This window comes from Cynocephalus volans, chromosome 9 (genome assembly GCF_027409185.1).
Source record: "Cynocephalus volans isolate mCynVol1 chromosome 9, mCynVol1.pri, whole genome shotgun sequence".
Classification (NCBI taxonomy): Eukaryota; Metazoa; Chordata; class Mammalia; order Dermoptera; family Cynocephalidae; genus Cynocephalus; species Cynocephalus volans.
The window spans coordinates 86514120-86535328 of NC_084468.1; the positions used below are offsets into that span (position 1 = coordinate 86514120).

Sequence of the window (21209 nt, forward strand, 5' to 3'; positions counted from 1 at the left end):
TGAAAGCAAAATATCCTGACATTGCTTTGACATGAGAAAGAATTCAGTGCAAACAAAGAAGAAATGCTTGTTGTATAAGAAAACATCAAGAAACTCTTGTCAGAACAATTGTCATTCTGTGATTTCAGGGTCTGAGCACATCCAGAAGTAAGGTCAATCAAGTCAGAACCCAGGAACTTCTATGGCAACAGTGGAGAGGGGGAAACCAACAGTCCATGAGCATGAACCTCAGATCCCCAACATCTGATCTTCAGTCAGAGAGCAAAGGCAGCCATATTACGGCTAGAAATGGAAATTGCTTTCTAGTCAGGCATACCCCTCATCCCAGAAGAGTCTGCCACATCAAAGGTAAGGTAACTTAAGGTCCTAGGATGTGTTTCTCTTCTCCATACTTCGGTGACTTGATGATTCTGGTGGGTAAACATGAGGCTGCTATTCAAACTATTTAACCACTGGTAAGGCAAGGGCATTGACTGTTGGGACCAGATGCCACCACCTAACCTAGAGCAGAGGCCTGCAGGCCCCCTCTGTGCCAGACATTAACCATTGGATTGCTTGATTGTTATGTCAGGAGCCTTGATTGGATCAAAGTGGCCAGAGCAGTGGGGGCCACTCAGGGAGTTCAGGGCAGCATTGAGCAATTGTTGTAAAAGTATTTCAGTATTTTAACAACCGGTACAGACATGCCAGCATCTGCATGCTAAATATTGGCCCTAGAAAAGCAGGTATTTTACACCTTCCCTCCCTCCCTACATCCCTTCCTTCCTTCTACTTCAACTTTATATGATAGACTTCTTGGAAATTAGACATTAATGACAGGATCTCCCTTCTGAGAGAGGCAGTTCAACTTAGCTTGGATTGAAGAATAAAAAAGGTATACAGTTTTTACACATACCTTGGGTTCTAGAGAAAAGAACAAAGAGAAGAGGGAAAAGTACTGATTTTTTCAAGAGGTAGATTTCTCAAGGTTATGAAGAATATGGAAACAAGCAGAACTGTTTGGACTTGATAGAGTGAACCAGTAAATTTGCAGAGGATGGGGTAACTGTGTGATACCCCCCAAAAGAGCATAACAACATCAGTTGTTGGGCTTAATCAAAAAAGACCCTTGCACTCATCCCTGAGATTCTTATTCCTGAGAGTGGCATCACCTCCTAAATAAGAAGCACTGCCAAGGTGAGCCCCCAGCAGATGAAAATGTATCACAGTCCCGAGGTGACAGCAAAAGTGAGATTAAAGACCAAGACCACTGTCATGATAAAAATGAGCCATCCTTTGTTGGAAAAGGGCAGAGCCTGGAGATAAAGGAGAGAATTAGGAGGCTGCTGCACCTGTCCAGACATGTGAGGACAAGCATTGCTGCTACGCTGCTGGCAGCGGGACTGAGCAATGGCAGGATACGAGGCTGGAGAGAGTGTGTAGGGAAATATTAAAAGGTCCTGGTAACTGATTAACATAGAATATGAAGAAGAGGAACAAGTCCAAGAAGAACATGTGCTTCACCCCTTTGCCTACCCTTAGTTATCATGACTAAAACATGTTGCTTTTATGAAACAGGAAAGCTGAGAGGGAGAAGGTAAAGTTGTTTTATTCAGCAGGTATTTATTCAATCTCTAGTACTAGAGGTTCTTCAAAAAGTTTGTGGAAAAATGGAATTAAAGATAATACTAATCTTTCCATAAACTCTTTGACTCTCATATATATATCAACCCTTGTTCTAGAAATGGAACATCGAAGAAAAAGTGTCCCTACCTTCTGGATCTCAAATGGGAAGTCAGGAGTATAGGTGTACATTTGGGAGTCATCAATATAGAAGAGATATTTAAAGGCAAGAACATCTATCATTTCTTTATCCATTCAGTCATCTATCAATTCCTTCATTTATTCATTCATTAATTAATTCAACAAACATTTATTTAGAGTAAAAATATAGGCAAAAGCCTGGCCTCAGAAGCTGGACTGGCTGGCTGGTCAGCCTAGTCTGTAAAATGGCAATAATAACAGTAATACGTACATAATGGTTAAGCATAGGAACAAGGGAGTGAAATGAATAGTGACTGTCCACACAGACAGAGCATTAGGAAACTGAGTAGAAGATCAACAGGCCTGTTATGAAGCATGTGGGGAGGAGAGAAGGGATAATGGGAAATGGGGATGGAGAAGTGGATAAGAGGCCAGATTTAGAAAGGCTCTGTATATCATGCTAAGGGATATTCTTCACAAGCAAAAGAGATGTCTGCACTCATCGTTTTCCCTTCCTCACCTCTAAGTCACTCTTCAACCCACTGCAGTCTGGCCTTTTCACCCACCATTCCAAAAACTGTGCTTGCTGAGTTTACCACTGTCCTTCCTGTTGACAAATCCAGTGAGCATAACCATAAGGATACTTGTGGCTGTAAGTAGCAGAAAGACAAATCAAACTGGTTTGTATAACAAAGGGGATCTATCAGCTCAAGTAACTGGGAAGTCCAGCAGTGAGGCGGACTTCAGGTTTGGTTTGATTTGATGGCCCCCTAGTGTCATGAACGGCCTACTTTCTTTTATCTCTCCACTCTGCTTTCCACAGTGTCAGCCTCAACTTAGAGGTGGCTTGCTTCTTTCATTGTGGCAACGTGTCTATGTCAGTTCTTAGCTGCACATCTGCACGCCATGCTGGCTTCTTGCCCAACAGATTCCAGCAAAACTCTCCTTTCGCTTTATCAGCACACGTCAAGTCACGTGCCATCCCTAGATAAATTTCTGTGGACAGGGAAATGGCATGCATAGACTAGCAGGCCATGGTTCAGATAACCAATCACTGTGGCAAGGGAGATGGGTTCAATCTTCTGGAGGGCACACAGCTTCATGGGCTGTGGGGGTAGGTGAAGGGAGGATAATGGAACAAAATATCTGGGTGCCGTTAGTAAAGGAAAGAAAGAAATGGATACTGGGCAGAACTGACAGATATCTACTACAGACACTCTTTCATCCTCATCTTGAATTCTTAGTAGCATTTGGCACACTAGACGGCCCTTCCTTCCTCCTGCCTTCCCTCCCTCCCTCTCTCTCTCACACTCTTTTATTTAGCTTCTGTAACACCATATGTTCCCAGTTTTTTCTCTACCACTGTGGCTTCTCCTTTCTAGCTTTATTTTCTGGTTCTGCAGTAATGTTGGAGTCCCTGATAGCTCAGTCCTTGGCTGTTTTCTCTTTTTAATCTGTACTGGGACCTTAGGCAAACATACTCATTCACACGTTTCAAATACCATCCAAATAGGCCAGATATTTTCAAATATGTTTCTGGACTCAGACTCCTCTTCTGAAGTTTAGACCTATGTATTCAACAGCCTATTTGTGAGGCCCAGAATGCCTCATGGGCATCTTGAACTTTGCTCTTCAAAACTGAACTCTTGATCTTCCTACAAAAACATGGTCCCCCAACTAGTCTACCCATGCAAATAAACCATACTATAAATTTGGGGTGCTTCTTTAACACCCCTCCTCTTTCCCTTCCCTTTGCAATACTTCACTTGGTCTTGTCATTTTTTCTTCTAAATAATTTGTAAATTAAGCCATTTGTTGCCATGGCCACTGTCACAACTCCATTCTAGGCACCTATTATCTCCTGCTCTGACCACTACTTTTGTGATTTGTAGTCCTAGCTGGCTCTACTTCCACTCTAGCTCATTCAACCCATTCTCCAGGGAACAACCACAAAGGTTATATTAAAATGTAAATTTGACTGTTTAAATTTCCTATTCAAAATCCTTCAGAGTTTTCCCATGCATACAGGATAATGTTGTTTACCCTGACATAGGCTAAAATGTTCCCTATGATGTGGCCTCTGCCTCTCTTATGACTCATCTCTTATCACCCCACACCACCCTTCACTTTCCATATGCCACTCTGGACTTCTCTATGTTCCTTGAACATGTAACAAGCCCTTCCCAGCTCTGGATTTTCCACACATACTCTGTCCTCTAGCCATAAAACTCCTCCGTTATTTTCTGTTCTCATTTTTCAGGTATTGGTTTAAACATCACTTCAAAGAGAATTTCTGGGCTCCACATCCTCAATCTAAATTAGATTTCCTTATGGCATTTTCTCAAAGTACCTTGTATTTTCTTTCAGAGCAATTGTCTTAGAATAGGTTCTGTATTAGCCTGTTTCTGTTGTTTATAATGCAATATCTAGAACTGGGTTATTTGTAAGAAAATGAAATTTATTGCTTACAGTTTCTGAGGCTGGGAAGTCCAAAGTCCAGGGAGAGGGTCTTCTTTGGTGGTGGCTTTACAGAAACGCGGGGGTCTCACATGGCAGAAAATGGTGTAGCAGAGAGAGAGATAGTTCTTCACTCAATCTCCTTTTAAAGCCCTCAGAACCATACCGACTATTCCAAGAATGGATCTATTCATTCACAGCCAGGCAACTGACCATCATTATTAATCCGTTCACCAGGGCATGGTTCTACAATCTAATCACCTCCCCAAGGCCCCACTTTTCAATTACTATAATAGGATTTCCCACTTTCTCAATACTGTGGGGACTAAGATTTGAGGGACATCGATCCACAGCAGGTTCTCTGGAAATAGACTCTGAGAGGGAGATTTGTGTGAAAGAGTTTTATCGGGGAGTTTCAGTGGAAACTCACTGAAGCTTGATTTGTGTCCCCCCAAGTTTTACGTATTAGAAATGTAGCCCCCACTGTGACTGTTAAGAGGGTGGGAAATCCTATTATGGTAATTGAAAGGTGAAGTCTTGAAGAGGTGATTGGATTGTAGGACTGTACAGTAGTGAATGGATTAATAATGGTGGTAGGGGAGTGGTTCTGAGGGCTTTAAAAAGAGAGTGAACAAGAAGGTTAGTCTCTGTTCTCTCTGCTCCACCATTTCACAATGTGATACCCTGCCATCACTGAAGTCACAGCCAAAGAAAGCCTTCACCAGATGTGTTCCCTGGACTTTGGACTTCCTAGCCTCTGAAACTGTAAGCAATAAATTTCATTTTCTTTATAAATCACCCAGTTTCAAGTACTTTATTATAAGCAACATAAACGGACTAATACAGGAGTGCTTTGGGAACAACACCTATAAGTAAGTGAGGGAAGCAGCATTGGGCAGAAGTTGAACTGCCTTGCAGATGCCCCAGAGGCCTCAGCCAATCCCATGAGGAGCAGTAGAGTTGGGATGGCCCCTCAACAGTGTCTCAATTCCAGGCAAAGGGGCAGGCCTTTGTAACTCCCATCACTCACTGATCGTGCTCTCATTGTGCCAAGAGCAATTTTGAGACAGGGACTCAGTGAGAGCCATAAGCAGCTGACGCACACGCTGCTGGGGAGCTGAGCATTCGGGGCCTGAAGACGTGATCTAGGTAGGCAGTGGGTACTTCACAATATGCACTGCAGCAGTCATTGCAGCTTATGACTCAATATTTGTTTTTATAATTATTTGATCAGTATCAGACATACTCCACTAAACTTTGAGCCCCAGAAAAGTAGGAGGTGGGTGTGTCTCTTTTGCTCACCACTTACCTCAGTTTCCCTAGGAGTGGCTGCTACATGAGAGTTGCTAGAGAAATTCTTGTGAGAGGAAAGAAGGTAGTTTAAATTGCATCCAGATAAAATTAAAGAGCCTCTGACAGATTTTAAATAGGATGTTATATTCTTCCTCAGCCATCTAGTAGTGGTGTGTCCTTGAGCAAGTGATTTCATTAAAAAAGCACTCTAGCTGTCTTGTATAAAGTGGAAAAGAAGCAGGACCTCACTAGAGATTGGGAGATCAGTTGAAAGACTGATTCAGTCATCCAAGTGGGAAGGGATGACAGATGGGCAGGGCAGAGAGAAGAGCAGAGAAGTGAAGACTGAACTGAATACCTGAAACTGGGTAATTTATGAGAAAAAAGGTTTATTTGGCTTATGATTCTGGAACAACTGTACCTGGTGCGTGCCTCAGGCTGCTGCTTCTCATGGTGGAAGGTGGCAGGGTAGCCAGCAGGTGTAAGCAGATCACATGGTGAGAGGAAGCAAGAGAGAGAGGGAGGGAAGATGCCAGGGTCTTTTAAACAACCAGCCCTTGTGGAAACTAATAGAGCAAGAACTCACTCACTACCCCACCCAAAGGGAGGGCCTTAGTCTACTCATGAGGGATCAGCCCACCATGACCAAAACATCTCCAACACTGCCACGTCCTGGAACAAATTTTGACATAGGCTTTGGAGGGACAACATAGCTAAACTCTATCAGAATAGAACAAGGAAAATGTTGCTTCTCAAAATGGAGAGAAACAATTTTTGAGGAAGAACAACAGTAAACAGGGCCATCCATAGAAAGATCAATGCACATAACAGATAAAAATTTTCCACTTAATTTACAAACTAGTAATCCCTACAAGCTCCATTACAGAGACTAGAAAGAACTTGAATTTATATACATTATTATATCAAAATCTGACATTTGCTTGGCAGAGGTTTTCAGGCTGTATTCTGAAGAGTCCCAGAGATCCAGGCAGGAGGCAAAGATGCAGTAACGTGTTTGAACCAAGGGCACAGAGCTAGAGAAGTTTGAATATCACTACTGTGTAGCAAAAAGCACTATAGGCAAATGTCAGGGTTAAGTAAGGTTTTTCTTGTTTCAGAATGTTTACTAAAGTCAAATTGTAAGATCATCTTTGCATGACTTGCTAAGAGTAGATTTTAAAAACTTGCCCTGCATGGTAGCCATTGCCCACCTCCAGGTTCTTCTCTTAAGATCAAAGGGTCATTGAAAGGAAAGAGAGTGAGGACATCTTTGATGAGTCACTGAAGTGCTGTGCACTTCCCCTCCCCTCCAGCAGCTGACTTGACCCACACTGAGGGCTTTCCAGGAAACCATTTACAGAGAGTAGGGTGTCTCCAGAGAGAGAGACTGAGATCTCTCTCACTGGCTAGCTGGACCCTTGCCTTTGCTGCTCCTGGTCTGCACCACACTGTTTCTACAGTGGAACATGGAGAGACTGTTCTTGGTATGAAATTGTCCTGTATCCTCTCTGCTGTGGAGGGCACAGAGAATGGTGTCTGGGTCAGCAGAGCAAAGAGTGGGATTAAGTTTCTTTCCCACAGAAGACTGGGCAAGGGGTCTTGTTTCCTCTGGGCTAGAGTAGACATTCAAGAGGATGCTGGCCTAGAACTATCTTGAAAGGACACAGCCCAAGGAGACTAATTGCTATAACAGGACAACTCCAGCTAAAACAGGCTGTGTGAGATTTTTTGGGGGGTCAAGAAGAGGAAGGTAGTTACGTGGTAGGTCCATTATCCATGAGAATGAAGGGGTCCAAAATCTCAGGGTCAGAGATCTACAAAGAACCCACAAATATACCCCATGAGAGGAAGAGCCATCAATTCTCTGCCTCATAGATGCCTCAACACTAAATTAAAACACCGTTAAGCAGGTAAGATTATGTCCCGTTTACCAACTCTCCATCTGTTCACCCCAACTCTGGAGGAGCTAGAAGCAGTGAGGAGGAAGGAAGGGTAAAGAGCAAGGTGAAGGAAAAACCAGACCACAACCTCCCTTCTTCCCTGATGGTCTGGAGAAGTTGGATAAGGGTTGGCCTGAGGAGGAAAATATGAAGTGGAATATGAATACTTTCATAGCACTAACTGTGCTAATATCAAATATCTGGCACTCTTGGAGAATTTTGTGTACAAATGACCATTTGCAGTTATTTCCTATTTTTAAATTAAATTTTAACTTAACAATTCCAACCCTTTTTGTTTTCCTTAACTTTTAAATTCAACTTATAAATCTTATATTTTACTTATAAATCTAGTAAATTTTAACAATCACTTCGGAGGGGTATTTTGATTAATATTTGGTCCCATTTACAAACTTAGTTAATTAAACACCTTTAAATGCTTCAAATGGCAATTATTCAATAAACATATTTGATTTCTTTTTGGATATTACACATTCTTGACAAGCAAACTCCCACCAAGCTGTAAATAACCCCTGTAAATTAAAAAAAATAAACTTACAGATAAATACATTATTAAAAACATTTCTTTACTGTTTACCAACTTAATAATATTCTAATAATTTTCTACTTAAAATCAGAAATGTAAAATCATTTTCTTAAACACATTTTAAGTTGTAATTCCAAACCTAATCTATTAGATATTCTTTATATATATATATATATATATATATATATATATATATATATATATATATACACACACACACATTTTTTTTTTAACTGAAGCATAATCGGTTATACATATTTTTGGGGTACAGTGTTGACTGTCATTGTGTACAATATGGGATGATCAAATCAATGTTATTAGCATATTAATTATTACAAATTGTAATTGTTCTTTGTGCCCCTTACCCAATTTCTCCCTAACCCCCTTCTCTCCCCCTTTCCCACCTCTAGTAACCATAGATCTGTTCTCTTCTTCTGAAAGTTCAATGTATTATTGTGGTCTTCTCTCCTTCCTTCCTTCCTCCCTTCCTTTCTTCTTAGCACCCACTATGGGTGAAGACATGCAGTATTTCTCTTTCTGTGTCTGGCTTAATTCAGTTAACATAATTTTCTCCAAGCTCATCCATGCTGCTATAAATGGCAGGATTTCATTCTTTTATATGGCAGAGTAGTATCCCATTGTGTATATATACCACATTTTCCTTATCCTGTTGTCTGCTGATGGACATTTAGGCTGGTTCCTTATCTTGGCTATTGTAAATAAAGCTGTGATGAACATGGGAGTGCAGGTATCCCTTCAGCATGATGATTTCCATTCTTTTGGGTATATACCCAGAAGTGGAATTTCTGGATCATGTGGAAATACTATCTGTAGTTGTTTGAGAAACTTCCATAGTGTTTTCCATAATGGCTGTACAATTTCATGGTCCCATCAACAATGTAGAAGAGTTCCCCTTTCTCTACATCCTTACCGGCATTTGTTATTTTCAGTTGTTTTAATAACTGGGGTGAGATGATATCTCAATATGGTTTTGATTTGTATTTCCCTGATGATTAGTGATATTGAGCATTTTCTCACCTAACTGTTGGCCATTAGTATGTCTTCCTTTGAAAAAAGTGTATTCAGCTCCTTTGTCCATTTTTAAATTGGATTATTTGGTGTGTTTTTTTTTTTTTTTACCATGAAGTTGTTTGAGTTCCTGTATATTCTGGATAATAATCCCTTTTCAGATGTATAGTTTGCAAATATTTTCTCCCATTCTGTAGGATGTCATTCTGCTTTGTTGATTGTTTTCTTTGCTGTGCAGAAGCTTTTTAGTTTGATATAATTCAATTTTTTTTCTTTTTTTGTTTTTTGTTTTTAATGATATAATCCAATTTGTTTATTTTTTCTTTTGTAGCTTGTGCTTTTGAGGTCTTATTCATAAAGTCTTTGCCCAATCCTACTTCCTGAAGTGTTTCCCTTATGTTTTCTTTTAGTAGTTTTATGGTTCGAGGTCTTATACTTAAGTCTTTAATCTGTTTTGAGTTGATTTTGGTATATGGTGAGAGGTACAGGTCTAGTTTCATTTTTCTGCATATGGATGTCCAATTTTCCCAGCACCATTTATTGAAGAGACTGTCTTATCCCCAATGTGTGTTCTTGTTGCCTTTGTCAAAGATCAGTTGGCTGTAAGCATGTGGGTTGATTTCTGCTTTCCCTATTCTGTTCCATTGGTTCAAGTGTCTGTTTTTATGCCAGTACCGTGCTGTTTTGGTCACTCTAGCTTTGTAGTATAAGTTGAAGTTGGGAAGTGTTATGTCTCTGATTTCATTTATTATTTTGCTCAGGACTGCTTTGGCTATTTGAGGTCTTTTGTTGTTCCATATAAATGTTAGGATTGTTTTAGTCTATTTCTGTGAAGAATGTCATTGGTATTTTGATGGAGATTGCATTGAATCTGTTGATGGCTTTGGGTAGTATGGATATTTTCACATTAATTCTTCCAATCCAAGAGCATGGAATGTCTGTCCACCTTTTTGTGTCCTATTTCATCTCTTTCAGTAGTGTTTTGTAGTTCACTTTGTAGAGCTCTTTCAACTCCTTGGTTAAACTGATTCCTAGGGGTTTTTGTTGTTGTTGTTGTTGTTGTTTTTTGTTTTGTTTTTTTTTTTGTTTTTGTTTTTTGGTGACTATTGTAAATGTCAGGCCAACCCTTTCCAACTTCAAGAAAACTTCCAGCTTTCTTGATTTTTTTTCCAGCTAGTTCATTATTGGTGTATAAAAACGTTACTGATTTTTGTGTGTTGATTTTGTATCCTGCCACATTACTGTAATTGTTTACCAGCTTTAAGAGTTTTTCAGTAGAGTCTTTTTTTCTATATATAGGATCATGTCATTTGCAAACAGCAGGTTGACTTTGTCTTTTCAATCTGGATGCCATTTATTTCTTTCTCTTGCCTAACTGTTCTGGCTAGTACTTCTAATATTATGTTAAATAGGAGTGAAGAGAGTGTACATCTTTGCCATGTTCCCGTTCTTCACAGAAAAAGCTTTCCCCCATTCAGGATTGTATTGGCAATTGGTTTGTCATATACAGCTTTTATAGTGTTGAGATACTTTCCTTCTATACATAATTTGCTGAGAGTCTTTCTCATAAAGGAATGTTGAATTTTGTTGAATGCTTTTTCTGCATCCATTGAGATAATGATTTTTGTGCTTGATTTCTTGATGTGGTTTATCACATTTATTGACTTGCATATGTTGAGCCATTCTTGCATCCCTGTGATGAATTCCACTTGATCATGGTGTATAATTTTTTTGATGTTTTGCTTTATTATGATTGCTAACATTTTGTTGAGCATTTTTGCATCTGTGTTCATCAGAGATATTAGTCTGTAGTTTTCACTTTTTGTTGTATCATTTTCTGGTTTTGGTATCAGGATGATGCTAGCCTCAAAGAATGAGTTTGGGAGAGTGGCCTCTGTTTCAATTTTCTGGAATAATTTGAAGAGGATTGGTATTAATTCCTCTTTACAGGTTTGGTAGAATTCATCAATAAAGCCATCCAGTCCTGAGCTCTTCTTTGATGGGAGACTGCTGAGTACAGCTTCTCATTTTTGGTTTCCATTTGCATGGCATACCTTTTCCCACTCTTTAACTTTTAGTCTGTGTGTGTCTTTACAGGTGAGGTGGGTCTCTTGAAGACAGCAGATAGTTGGGTCAGTCTGTCAGTCTGTGTCCTTTGAATGGGGAGTTTAATCCATTTACATTTTGGATTGTTATTGAGAGGTTCTTGTTTGCATTTTTGTTTTACAAGTGGGTTTTGTTTCTTGTGTATTCATGGTAGTGATTATTGTTTTTTGGATTCCAGATGCAGTACTCTCTTGAGAGTGTATAGGGCTGGTTGTGTGGTAGTGAGCTCTTGAAGTTTTTGTTTGTCTGGGAAACACACGATTTCTCCTTCCTTTCTGTAGTATAGCCTTGCTGGGTATTTTATTCTTGGCTGGCATTTTTTTTTTTCTTTGAGTGTTTAGGATATATCATTTTCTTCTGGCCTGTAGAGTTTCTGTTGAGAAGTCTGTGGTTAGACTAATGGGTGCTCCCTTACAGGTGACAGATGATTTTTCTCTTTCTGCTTTTAGAATTCTCTTTGTCTTAGGGCTTTGCCAGTTTGACTATAATGTGTCTTGGAGAGGATCTTTTTGGACTGAATATGTTTGGACATCTTTGAGTTTCCTGGTTCTGAAGGTCTATGTCTCTCCCTATACCTGGGAAGTTTTTTGTTATTACTTCACTGAATAGGTTTTCAATGCCTTTTCCTTTCTTCCCTCCTTCTGGAATACCCATGGTTTGGATTTTGTGTGCTTAAGGCTGTCTGCTAGGTCTCTAAGATTTTCTTCATTTAAAAAAAAATTTTTTTTTTGGTCTGCCTGGGTTATTTCAAAAACTGTCTTTGAGACCTGATATTCTTTCTTCTGCTTGTCTTACCTTCTGTTTAAGCTCTCAGTTGTGTTTTTTTTTTTTTTTTATTTCATTTAACACATCCTTCATTTCCAGGAATTTTACTACTTTCTTTTTAAAGGTATTAATCTCTTTGTAAATTTTCTCCTTCATATCCGGGATATTTTTCTTGTTTCATTGTGTATTGTAATTGATTCTTCTTTGATCTCTTTGAGCTTCCTTTAGATTTTTGCTTGAAATTCCTTTTCAGTCATTTCAAGGGTTTCCTGTTATATGGGGTTGGTACATGAGTATTACTATATTCCTTTGATGGTGTCATATTTTCTTGTTTATTCATATTTCTGGTATCTCTACATTGATGTCTGGTCATCTGGTAGAGAAGTTATTTCCTCTATTACTCTGAAATGTCCTTGGATGAGAAAGACTTCCTCCTCTATTTGCAGGCTCCACTGGTGTCTGTCCTTGTGTCAATAAAATTATGTGTGGAGGGCTGCCTGCAGAGTAGTTCTGGATGTTACTGTGGCAGTGAGCTGTCCTTAGGGCAGCAGTAGCTGTGGTGATGGCTGTGGTGGTCCACCTGCATGGAAGCTCTTGCCTTCTGTTCAGTCAGTGGGAGGCTACCTGGGGCCTCCACCTGCATCCCTGGTTGCAGGATGCTCTCTTGCCTTCTGTTTGGTCTGTTTGGTCTGTGGGAGGGCTGTTCAGGGCTTCTGCCTGGGTCCCCAGTTGTAGTACACTCCCTTGCCTTCTGTTGGGTGGTTGGAGGGTTGCCCAGGCTATTAGATATTCTAATAGCCAAATTAGCTTATTATTACATTTTATGCATGCAGCGATTTTCACTAAACTTTTACCATGGAAAAGAATAGTATGCATTTTCCTTATTTAATCATTTCTCTTTAATTCTAAACATTCCCAGTGCTAAAGGACACTCATCTGCTCAGGAAAAAATTACCCTGGACAAAAAAAAATTAGTTCCTTTCTCATCAAACTGATATGGCATATCAACCAGAAAATGAGGCAGTGCTGAGAGAATCGACTCTTTGCCTGGCACTCTCAAACAAGGTGAACCCTTCTTTATAATCAGAGCTGTAACAGAAACTTGATGCCCTATAGGGGAAGATAGTCTTTCTTGAGCCCAGGAATCCATTACCTAATCCTTCTGTATAGTCAAGGAAGTTAATGTAACCCCCACCAAGATTGTAGCTAACCTCATTCAATGCCAGATTGAATTTCACATTTCTCTAATTAACTTTGTCATTTAATGTTGTCCCATTTGACTCTGAAGCCAATTTAATGTCATTCCACTTAACCCTTCACCCATTTTTTTTTTTTGTAGTTCTTTCCTAACTCTTAGATAGATGGTGTCTTAGTCCATTTTCTGCTGCTATAACAGAATACCACAAACTGGGTCATTTTTTAAGAAAAGAAATTTATTTCTCACAGTTCTGGAGGCTGGGAAGGCCAAGAACATGGCACCAGCATCTGGTGAGGGTCCTCTCATGGTGGAAGAGCGGAAGGTAGAAGCATGCAGAAGGAGAGACAGAAAGTGAGAAGAGGCCGAACTTCATCCTGTTATCAGGAACCCACTTCCACATTAATCCAGACATGAGTGTGGACCCCTCATGACCTAATCAAATCTTAAAGGCCCCATCTCCCAATACCATTACATTAGCAATTAAATTTCTACGTGAGTTTTGGAGGAGATATTCAAACTATAGCAGATGGAATCTGAATTTGTCTTCAAGAATTTTATTCTCATTTCTACTTAGAATCAGATACTATCAGTAAAGTTCTAAGTGTTAGAATAAATAAAAGCTTTCTATCTGGCTTTGTTATTCATTCAACACATAATCATAGAGCACCTACCTGCTGCCAGGCACTGTTCTAGACACTAGGAACACAGCAGCAAACAAAACAGACAATATCCTTGCTCTTATAAAGCTTACATTCTAGTGCAGCTTAGACAAGCAGTGTACAAACAGATATGACAAGTGACAAACACTATGGGAAAAATAAAAGAGCATAAGGGGACAGAGAGTGATGGGGTACATTTCAGACAGGGTTGTCAGCAAAGAACTTTTTATGTCATCTGAACAGAGAGATAAGAAGGTACTGGAGCTGGTTAACTCAGTTGGTTAGAGCGTGGTGTTGTAACATCAAGGTCAAGGATTCAGATCCCCATACTGTCCAGCTGCCAAAAACAAAAAAAAAAAAAAAAAAAAAAAAAAAAAAAAAAAAAGAAGGGAGTGGACCAGTGGTACTAGAGGATTTGGAAGAATGAGCTAGTATGAAAAACACTGTCCAGAAGCTTGCCTGGCAACTTCTTGGGAGACAAAGCAGTCATCTGTTACCTCTCATAACTCACTGATTAACAGAAATCAATGCTGTGCACACCCCCATTTCCCGAGCTGATCAACTCCACATGACAGCATTGATATTGAAAAGAGAACCTGTCTGTACTTTAATATTTGAACCAAATCCTATATTCAAGCCAAAAGCAAAGAGTTGTTATAGGAGAGTGAATGAGTCCAGAAGTCTCTGACATGAGGAAGGAGGTCCCTTTGTACCAAATTCTCCTTTGTTTTTTCCCTCACAGTCTACCCTGTCCTGCCTCCTATCCCTACCTCCAACAGCTTTTTACCTTCTGCCAGCACAAAAGAAGAGCCAGTATACCTCTTTTAGAAGGCTTTGTTACACTGAGGCATTCTGGATGCTTTCAACAATCTAAATCTGACATTTACAAACAGGGCTAGCACAATCCCTCTTTGTCATTATCAAGACTTGGGAAGTGAGGGGTCTGTCTGGGATAAAGGCAGATCTACTCCTCTTGACTCCCAGACCAAGATCAAAGATGTGGCCTTGGTTTTAAAGGCTGATAAAATGGTAGAACATTTTAAGGACGCATGTATTGCAAACAAAATTGGCTACACTGACTTTCAAAGAATGTTCACCTAGCACCGGTTCATACAATTTGCACGCAAATCCAGCATTTCATGTACATAATTGTTTGGTTGGAAAAACATTTTTTGGTTGGGAAATTGCTGATCATTCAAAGAAAACCAGTCAAAAACCTAATCGGGTTGTTTGATCCTTTTTATCTTTGCTCATCTAGGTTTGAATAACATTCCAATCTGTACTGTGAATGATGATGATAACACATTCAAAACCCCGGGTCCTGGCCAGTGTAACCACTCAGAGAAGGACGAGATACCATTCACCAAATACAGCTACTCACCCAGCACTGCGGCCCTGGAGAGCCCTGCCAGAGTAGTGTCACCAGCCTCAAACAGTGTCAAAATGCCCCCACGGCCTCATTCTGGTGAGTCTCTCGCAACTCATGAAATATTTCCTTATGCCTCCTGCAAACAATGAGGAGAAAAATCTATATGATTGCTAAAATAGCTGCAGTGATTTTTAGTCATAAAATTTTCTCACTGTAAAATAGGTTATTCGTTATAAAAATTTTTCTCTCATCTCAATTCAGTAGCACAATGTTAACAATTATTATTATTATTATTATTATTATTATTATTATTATTATTATTATTATTATTATTATTATTAATTGTGTCCAAAATGTATTTGGTGTAGTTATAGTCTCTAATCCCTACAAAAGTAGCTAAGAGATGCCAGAAATAAATGTTTAGCTGACACAGATAGGGAAACTACGTCAGAAAAAAAGTGAGTCCAGGAAACACAATAGGGATGGAATTACACGTTTACATCTTCTCCCCTGGACTGCCATCTCCTTAAGGTTAGGGCCTGCTGTTATTGTCTTCTATGTATTTGCCATCCTTGATTTCTCCCCAGGTCCCAGCATAGTGCCTGTTCCTTTGGAAACAATTCAATCAATTAATTAGTGTTTATTGAGTTGAAGGGAAAGGGAAAATGTGGCAAAATCCAAAGGGATTCTGTACTATCGAAATCATATTCAGTGCTTTTTCTCCTACCCTATACAGTTACATGCTGTTACTAAAACTTTCAGGGTACATGAAAATTACTTTGGTATAATGTGGTAAGATATATATCTTTCTAAAGATGACAATGAGTGATCATTTACAGAGACAGATGCCATTCTAAGGTCATCACACTTGTTAACTCATTTCATGCCTTCTTCCTCTTCCCTCCCTTCCACTAGCAATGAGGAGTCAAAGTGCATTTATTCCACCTTCTTTTTGGTGTCCCTTCTTATACTGTAGAACCTAGAAACTTAAAAATTATGTTTGCAAGAAAGAGTCCCTTAATGGGAATGAGGTGTTGCCATCTAGTAACACTGATATGGCAGATGTGGGGCTAAGGTCATCCTTTTGGTTGCTTTCTCTTATCAAGCATGACTGGGACTTGGTTTTTCCTGTTACAACATCCCAGTGTTCAGATTCTGGGCTTATGGATGTGAAAAGGTAGTCAGCAGATATGGTGGTTTTATGATTGCAGTAGCATTGCTGTACCTAATCTTTGGCCTCATAGATGTTGCAAAACAGCCACTGAAGTTGCAGTTGCCTCCTGACTCCCCTTCCTCCTGACTGCGGTGAAGGCTGTGCCTCTTAGGTGGGTCAGGTCCAAGGTGATGTTCTTGAAGTGATTTGTGAAGATCAAGATCAGAGTTCACCGCTCTCGCCATTCCAACCATATTATAAACTCCTAATCCCTTGTATTATTTACATTTTTATTTGAAATAGAATGGTTTCTGCTTACCACAGTGAACACTAACTTAATAGACTCACCACCCCTAACTTTGTTTTAATTACTTGGAGAGAGGTAGCTTTTTTTTTTTTTTTTTTTTTTTTTTTAAATTTTATTTTGTCGATATACATTGTAGCTGATTAATGCTCCCCATCACCAAAACCTCCCTCCCTTCTCCCTCCCCCCTCCCCCCCAACAATGTCCTTTCTGTTTGTTTGTTGTATCAACTTCAAATAATTGTGGTTGTTATATCTTCTTCCCCCCCCACCCGGTTTGTGTGTGTGTGTGTGTATGTGTGTGTGAGAATTTATATATTAATTTTTAGCTCCCTCCAATAAGTGAGAACATGTGGTATTTCTCTTTCTGTGCCTGACTTGTTTCACTTAATATAATTCTGGAGAGAGGTAGCTTTAAACTTGATTTTTCCACCTTTCTTCAGCTAGAATTAGTAAATTTATTTACTATTGGGTGTAAGCACAAAATCTATACATATTTTGAAAAAATTGTGTGTTAACTACGGCTTCAGTAAAAGAGATAGCATTGATTACACAGAATATATCTTTAAATTAATGTAAAAGGAAATTAAGCAAAGCTGTAAGTAGTTTTAGGGTAACTTAGGGGGATTTAGTTAGATGACTGAGTATAAAATTGGTAGAGTTGAGAGCCTGATGAAACCAGAAAGAAATAATTATGACAGTACGAACCTTCTCTTTCTGTCTGCAGGGCAAACGATACACATAAAGTCTCTTTAATTAGAGGAAGTGACAGTTATATGGACAGGAAACAGAAAAAAAACATGCCTTATACTGAAATATGTACTTTTAAAATCGGTTTAACTAGATCTAGACAGCACTCGCAAGTGTGTTTTTATATTATCATTTTGGGCATAGAGTTAGTTTTTTAATACAAATATACTTTTATTATGTTATTATAATGCAATTCTACTTGCAAGTTTCCTAATATTTATAAACATATCCCTGAATTGAGCTTAATTTAAATTTAGACATACTGTCCTCTGTTTCAGCAACGGATACATATACCATGTGATAGCAATTCTTTTTCAGTTTAATTTAAATATATTTTTCCTCAATTTTATTTCAGAGCCCAGTAGAAAAATCAAAGAGTGCTTCAAAACTTCCAGTGAGAATCCCCTAGTAATTAAAAAGGTAATGAAACAGCTATTTACAGTTATTTATTTAGTTTGACTTCTATAATTTCCTCTCCTTTTCCCCACATGCTTTTCTGAAAAGTCAGCATGTTTCACAATATTTTTTATGGCTTTATTAAAGTATAATAAACATGATGTAAAATGCACATATTCAAAGTTCAAAATTTGATGAGTTCTGACAAATACACAGACATACCTCGGAAACTGCCACCAAAATCAAGAGAATGCACATATCCATCACCCCCCCAAATTTCCTCATGACTGTTGCCCTCACACATCTGCTTTCTGTCACTAAAGATTAGCATAGATTTTTTTGAATTTTATATAAATGAAATCCTTCTCTGTTTTAAATCTGGTTTCTCTTATTTATCGTGGTTATCTTAAGATTCATTCATGTTCTTATGCGCATCAATGGCTAATTCCTTTTTATCGATGATTAGTATTCAAGGGTTATCCCAAAATTTGTTTATCCATTTACTGGTTGAAGGACATTTAGGTTGTTTCCAATTTTTTTTTTTTAAATTTTATTTTGTCGATATACATTGTGCCTGATTATTGCTCCCCTGATTATTGGGTTGCTTGTTTTCTTCTTGTAAAGTTGTATGAGTTCCTTATATATTCTGGATAATAATCCTTTGTCAGATGTATATTTTGTAAATATTTTCTCCCACTCTGTTGGTTGTCTTTTAACTCTGTTAATTGTTTCTTTTGCTGTGCAGAAGCTTTTTAGTTTGATATAATCCCATTTGTTTATTTTTCCTTTGGTTGCCTGTGCTTATGGGGTCGTATTCATGAAGTCTGTGTCCAGTCCTATTTCCTGAAGTGTTTCTCCTATGTTTTCTTTAAGAAGTTTTATTGTTTCAGGGTGTATATTTAAATCCTTAATCCATTTTGAGTTGATTTTAGTATACGGTGAGAGGTATGGATCTAGTTTCATTCTCCTGCATATGGATATCCAGTTATCCCAGCACCATTTGCTGAAGAGGCAGTCCCTTCCCCAGTGAATAGGCTTGGTGCCTTTGTCAAAGATCAGATGGCAGTAAGTGTGTGGGTTGATTTCTGGATTCTCTATTCTATTCCATTGGTCAGTGTGTCTGTTTTTATGCCAGTACCATACTGTTTTGGTTATTATAGCTTTGTAGTATAGCTTAAAGTCAGATAGTGTTATGCCTCCAGCTTTATTTTTTTTGCTCAGCATTGCTTTGGCTATGCGTGGTCTTTTATTGTTCCATATAAATGACTGGATAGTTTTTCCCATTTCTGAGAAAAATTTCTTTGGAACTTTGATGGGGATTGCATTGAATTTGTATATCACTTTGGGTAGTATGGACATTTTCACTATGTTGATTCTTCCAATCCAAGAGCATGGGATATCTTTCCATCTTCTTGTATCCTCTCTAATTTCTCTCAGCAGTGGTTTGTAGTTCTCATTATAGAGATTTTTCACCTCCTTGGTTAACTCAATTCCTAAGTATTTTATTTTTTTGGTGGCTATTGTAAATGGGCAGGCTTTCTTGATTTCTCCTTCTGCATGTTCACTATTGGAGAAAAGAAATGCTACTGATTTTTGTGTGTTGATTTTGTATCCTGCTACTGTGCTGAAGTCATTTATCAATTCCAAGAGTTCTTTTGTAGAGGTTTTAGGCTGTTCAATATATAGGATCATGTCATCTGCAAACAGGGACAGTTTGACTTCATCTTTTCCAATCTGGATGCCCTTTATTTCCTTCTCTTCTCTGATTGCTCTGGCTAGTACTTCCAACACTATGTTGAATAGGAGTGGTGAGAGTGGGCATCCTTGTCTAGTTCCTGTTCTTAAAGGAAAAGCTTTCAGCTTTTCCCCATTCAGGATGATATTGGCAGTGGGTTTGACATATATGGCTTTAATTATGTTGAGATACTTTCCCTCTATACCTAACTTATAGAGGGTTTTTGTCAAGAATGAGTGCTGAACTTTATCAAATGCTTTTTTAGCATCTATAGAGATGATCATATGGTCCTTGCCTTTGAGTTTATTAATATGGTGTATCACATTTATTGATTTGCGTATGTTGAACCAACCTTGCATCCCTGGGATGAATCCCACTTGATCGTGGTGAATAATTTTATGTATGTGTTGCTGTATTCTGTTTGCTAGTATTTTAGTGAGGATTTTTGCATCTATATTCATCAAGGATATCGGCCTGTAGTTTTCTTTTTTGGTTATATCTTTACCTGGTTTTGGTATCAGGATGATGTTTGCTTCATAGAATGAGTTTGGGAGATTTGCGTCCATTTCAATCTTTTGGAATAGTTTGTAAAGAATCGGTGTCAATTCCTCTTTGAATGTTTGGTAAAATTCTGCTGTGAATCCATCTGGTCCTGGGCTTTTCTTTGTTGGGAGCCTTCTGATAACAGCTTCAATCTCCTTTATTGTTATTGGTCTGTTCAAATTTTCTATGTCTTCACGGTTCAGTTTTGGGAGCTTGTGTGTGTCCAGAAATTTATCCATTTCCTCCAGATTTTCAAATTTGTTGGCGTATAGTTGTTTATAGTAGTCTCGAATGATTCCTTGTATTTCAGATGAATCAGTTGTAATATAGCCTTTTTCTTTTCTAATTTTTGTTGTTTGAGTCTTCTCTCTTCTTTTTTTTGTTAGCCATGCTAATGGTTTGTCAATTTTATTTATCTTTTCAAAAAACCAACTTTTTGATTCGTTGATCTTTTGAATTGTTTTTTGGTTTTCAATTTCATTCAGTTCTGCTCTGATCTTAATGATTTCTTTCCGTCTGCTAACTTTAGGTTTGGATTGTTCTTGTTTTTCTAGTTCTTTAAGGTGAAGTGTTAGGTTGTTCACTTGCCATCTTTCCATTCTTCTGAAGTGAGCGTTTAATGCAATAAATTTTCCCCTCAATACTGCTTTTCAAGTATCCCACAGGTTTTGGTATGATGTATCATTGTTTTCATTAGTTTCAATAAATTTTTTGATTTCCTGCTTGATTTCTTCTTGGACCCATATGTCATTATGTAGAATGCTGTTTAATTTCCATGTGTTTGTATAGTTTCCAGAGTTTCTCTTGTTATTAATTTCTAGTTTTAATCCATTGTGGTCTGAGAAGATACATGGGATAATTCCAATTTTTTTGAATTTATTGAGACTTGCTTTGTGACCTAATATGTGATCTATCCTGGAGAATGATCCATGTGCTGATGAGAAGAATGAATATTCTGAGGTTGTTGGATGGAATGTTCTGTAGATATCTGCCAAGTCCAATTGGTCTAGAGTCTTGTTTAGATCTTGTGTTTCTCTACTGATTCTTTGCCTAGATGATCTGTCTAATATTGACAGTGGGGTGTTCAGGTCCCCTGCTATTATGGTATTAGTGTCTATTTCCTTCTTTAGGTCTAATAGAGTTTGTTTTATAAATCTGGCTGCTCCAACATTGGGTGCGTACATATTTATGATTGTTATGTCTTCTTGATGGATCAGTCCTTTTAT

General features: G+C 38.5%; 1 protein-coding gene across 1 annotated transcript in view; it reads left to right on the plus strand.

The window, feature by feature from the left end:
- The first annotated feature begins 221 nt into the window (after positions 1 to 221).
- Positions 222 to 21209, plus strand: part of C9H4orf17 (chromosome 9 C4orf17 homolog) — a 43729-nt gene continuing 22741 nt past the window's right edge. Inside the window, exons 1-3 of the mRNA XM_063107330.1 lie at positions 222 to 348; positions 14993 to 15199; positions 17665 to 17729. Coding sequence (XP_062963400.1) covers positions 222 to 348; positions 14993 to 15199; positions 17665 to 17729 — 399 coding nt within the window. The remainder of the gene's footprint in view (positions 349 to 14992; positions 15200 to 17664; positions 17730 to 21209) is intronic.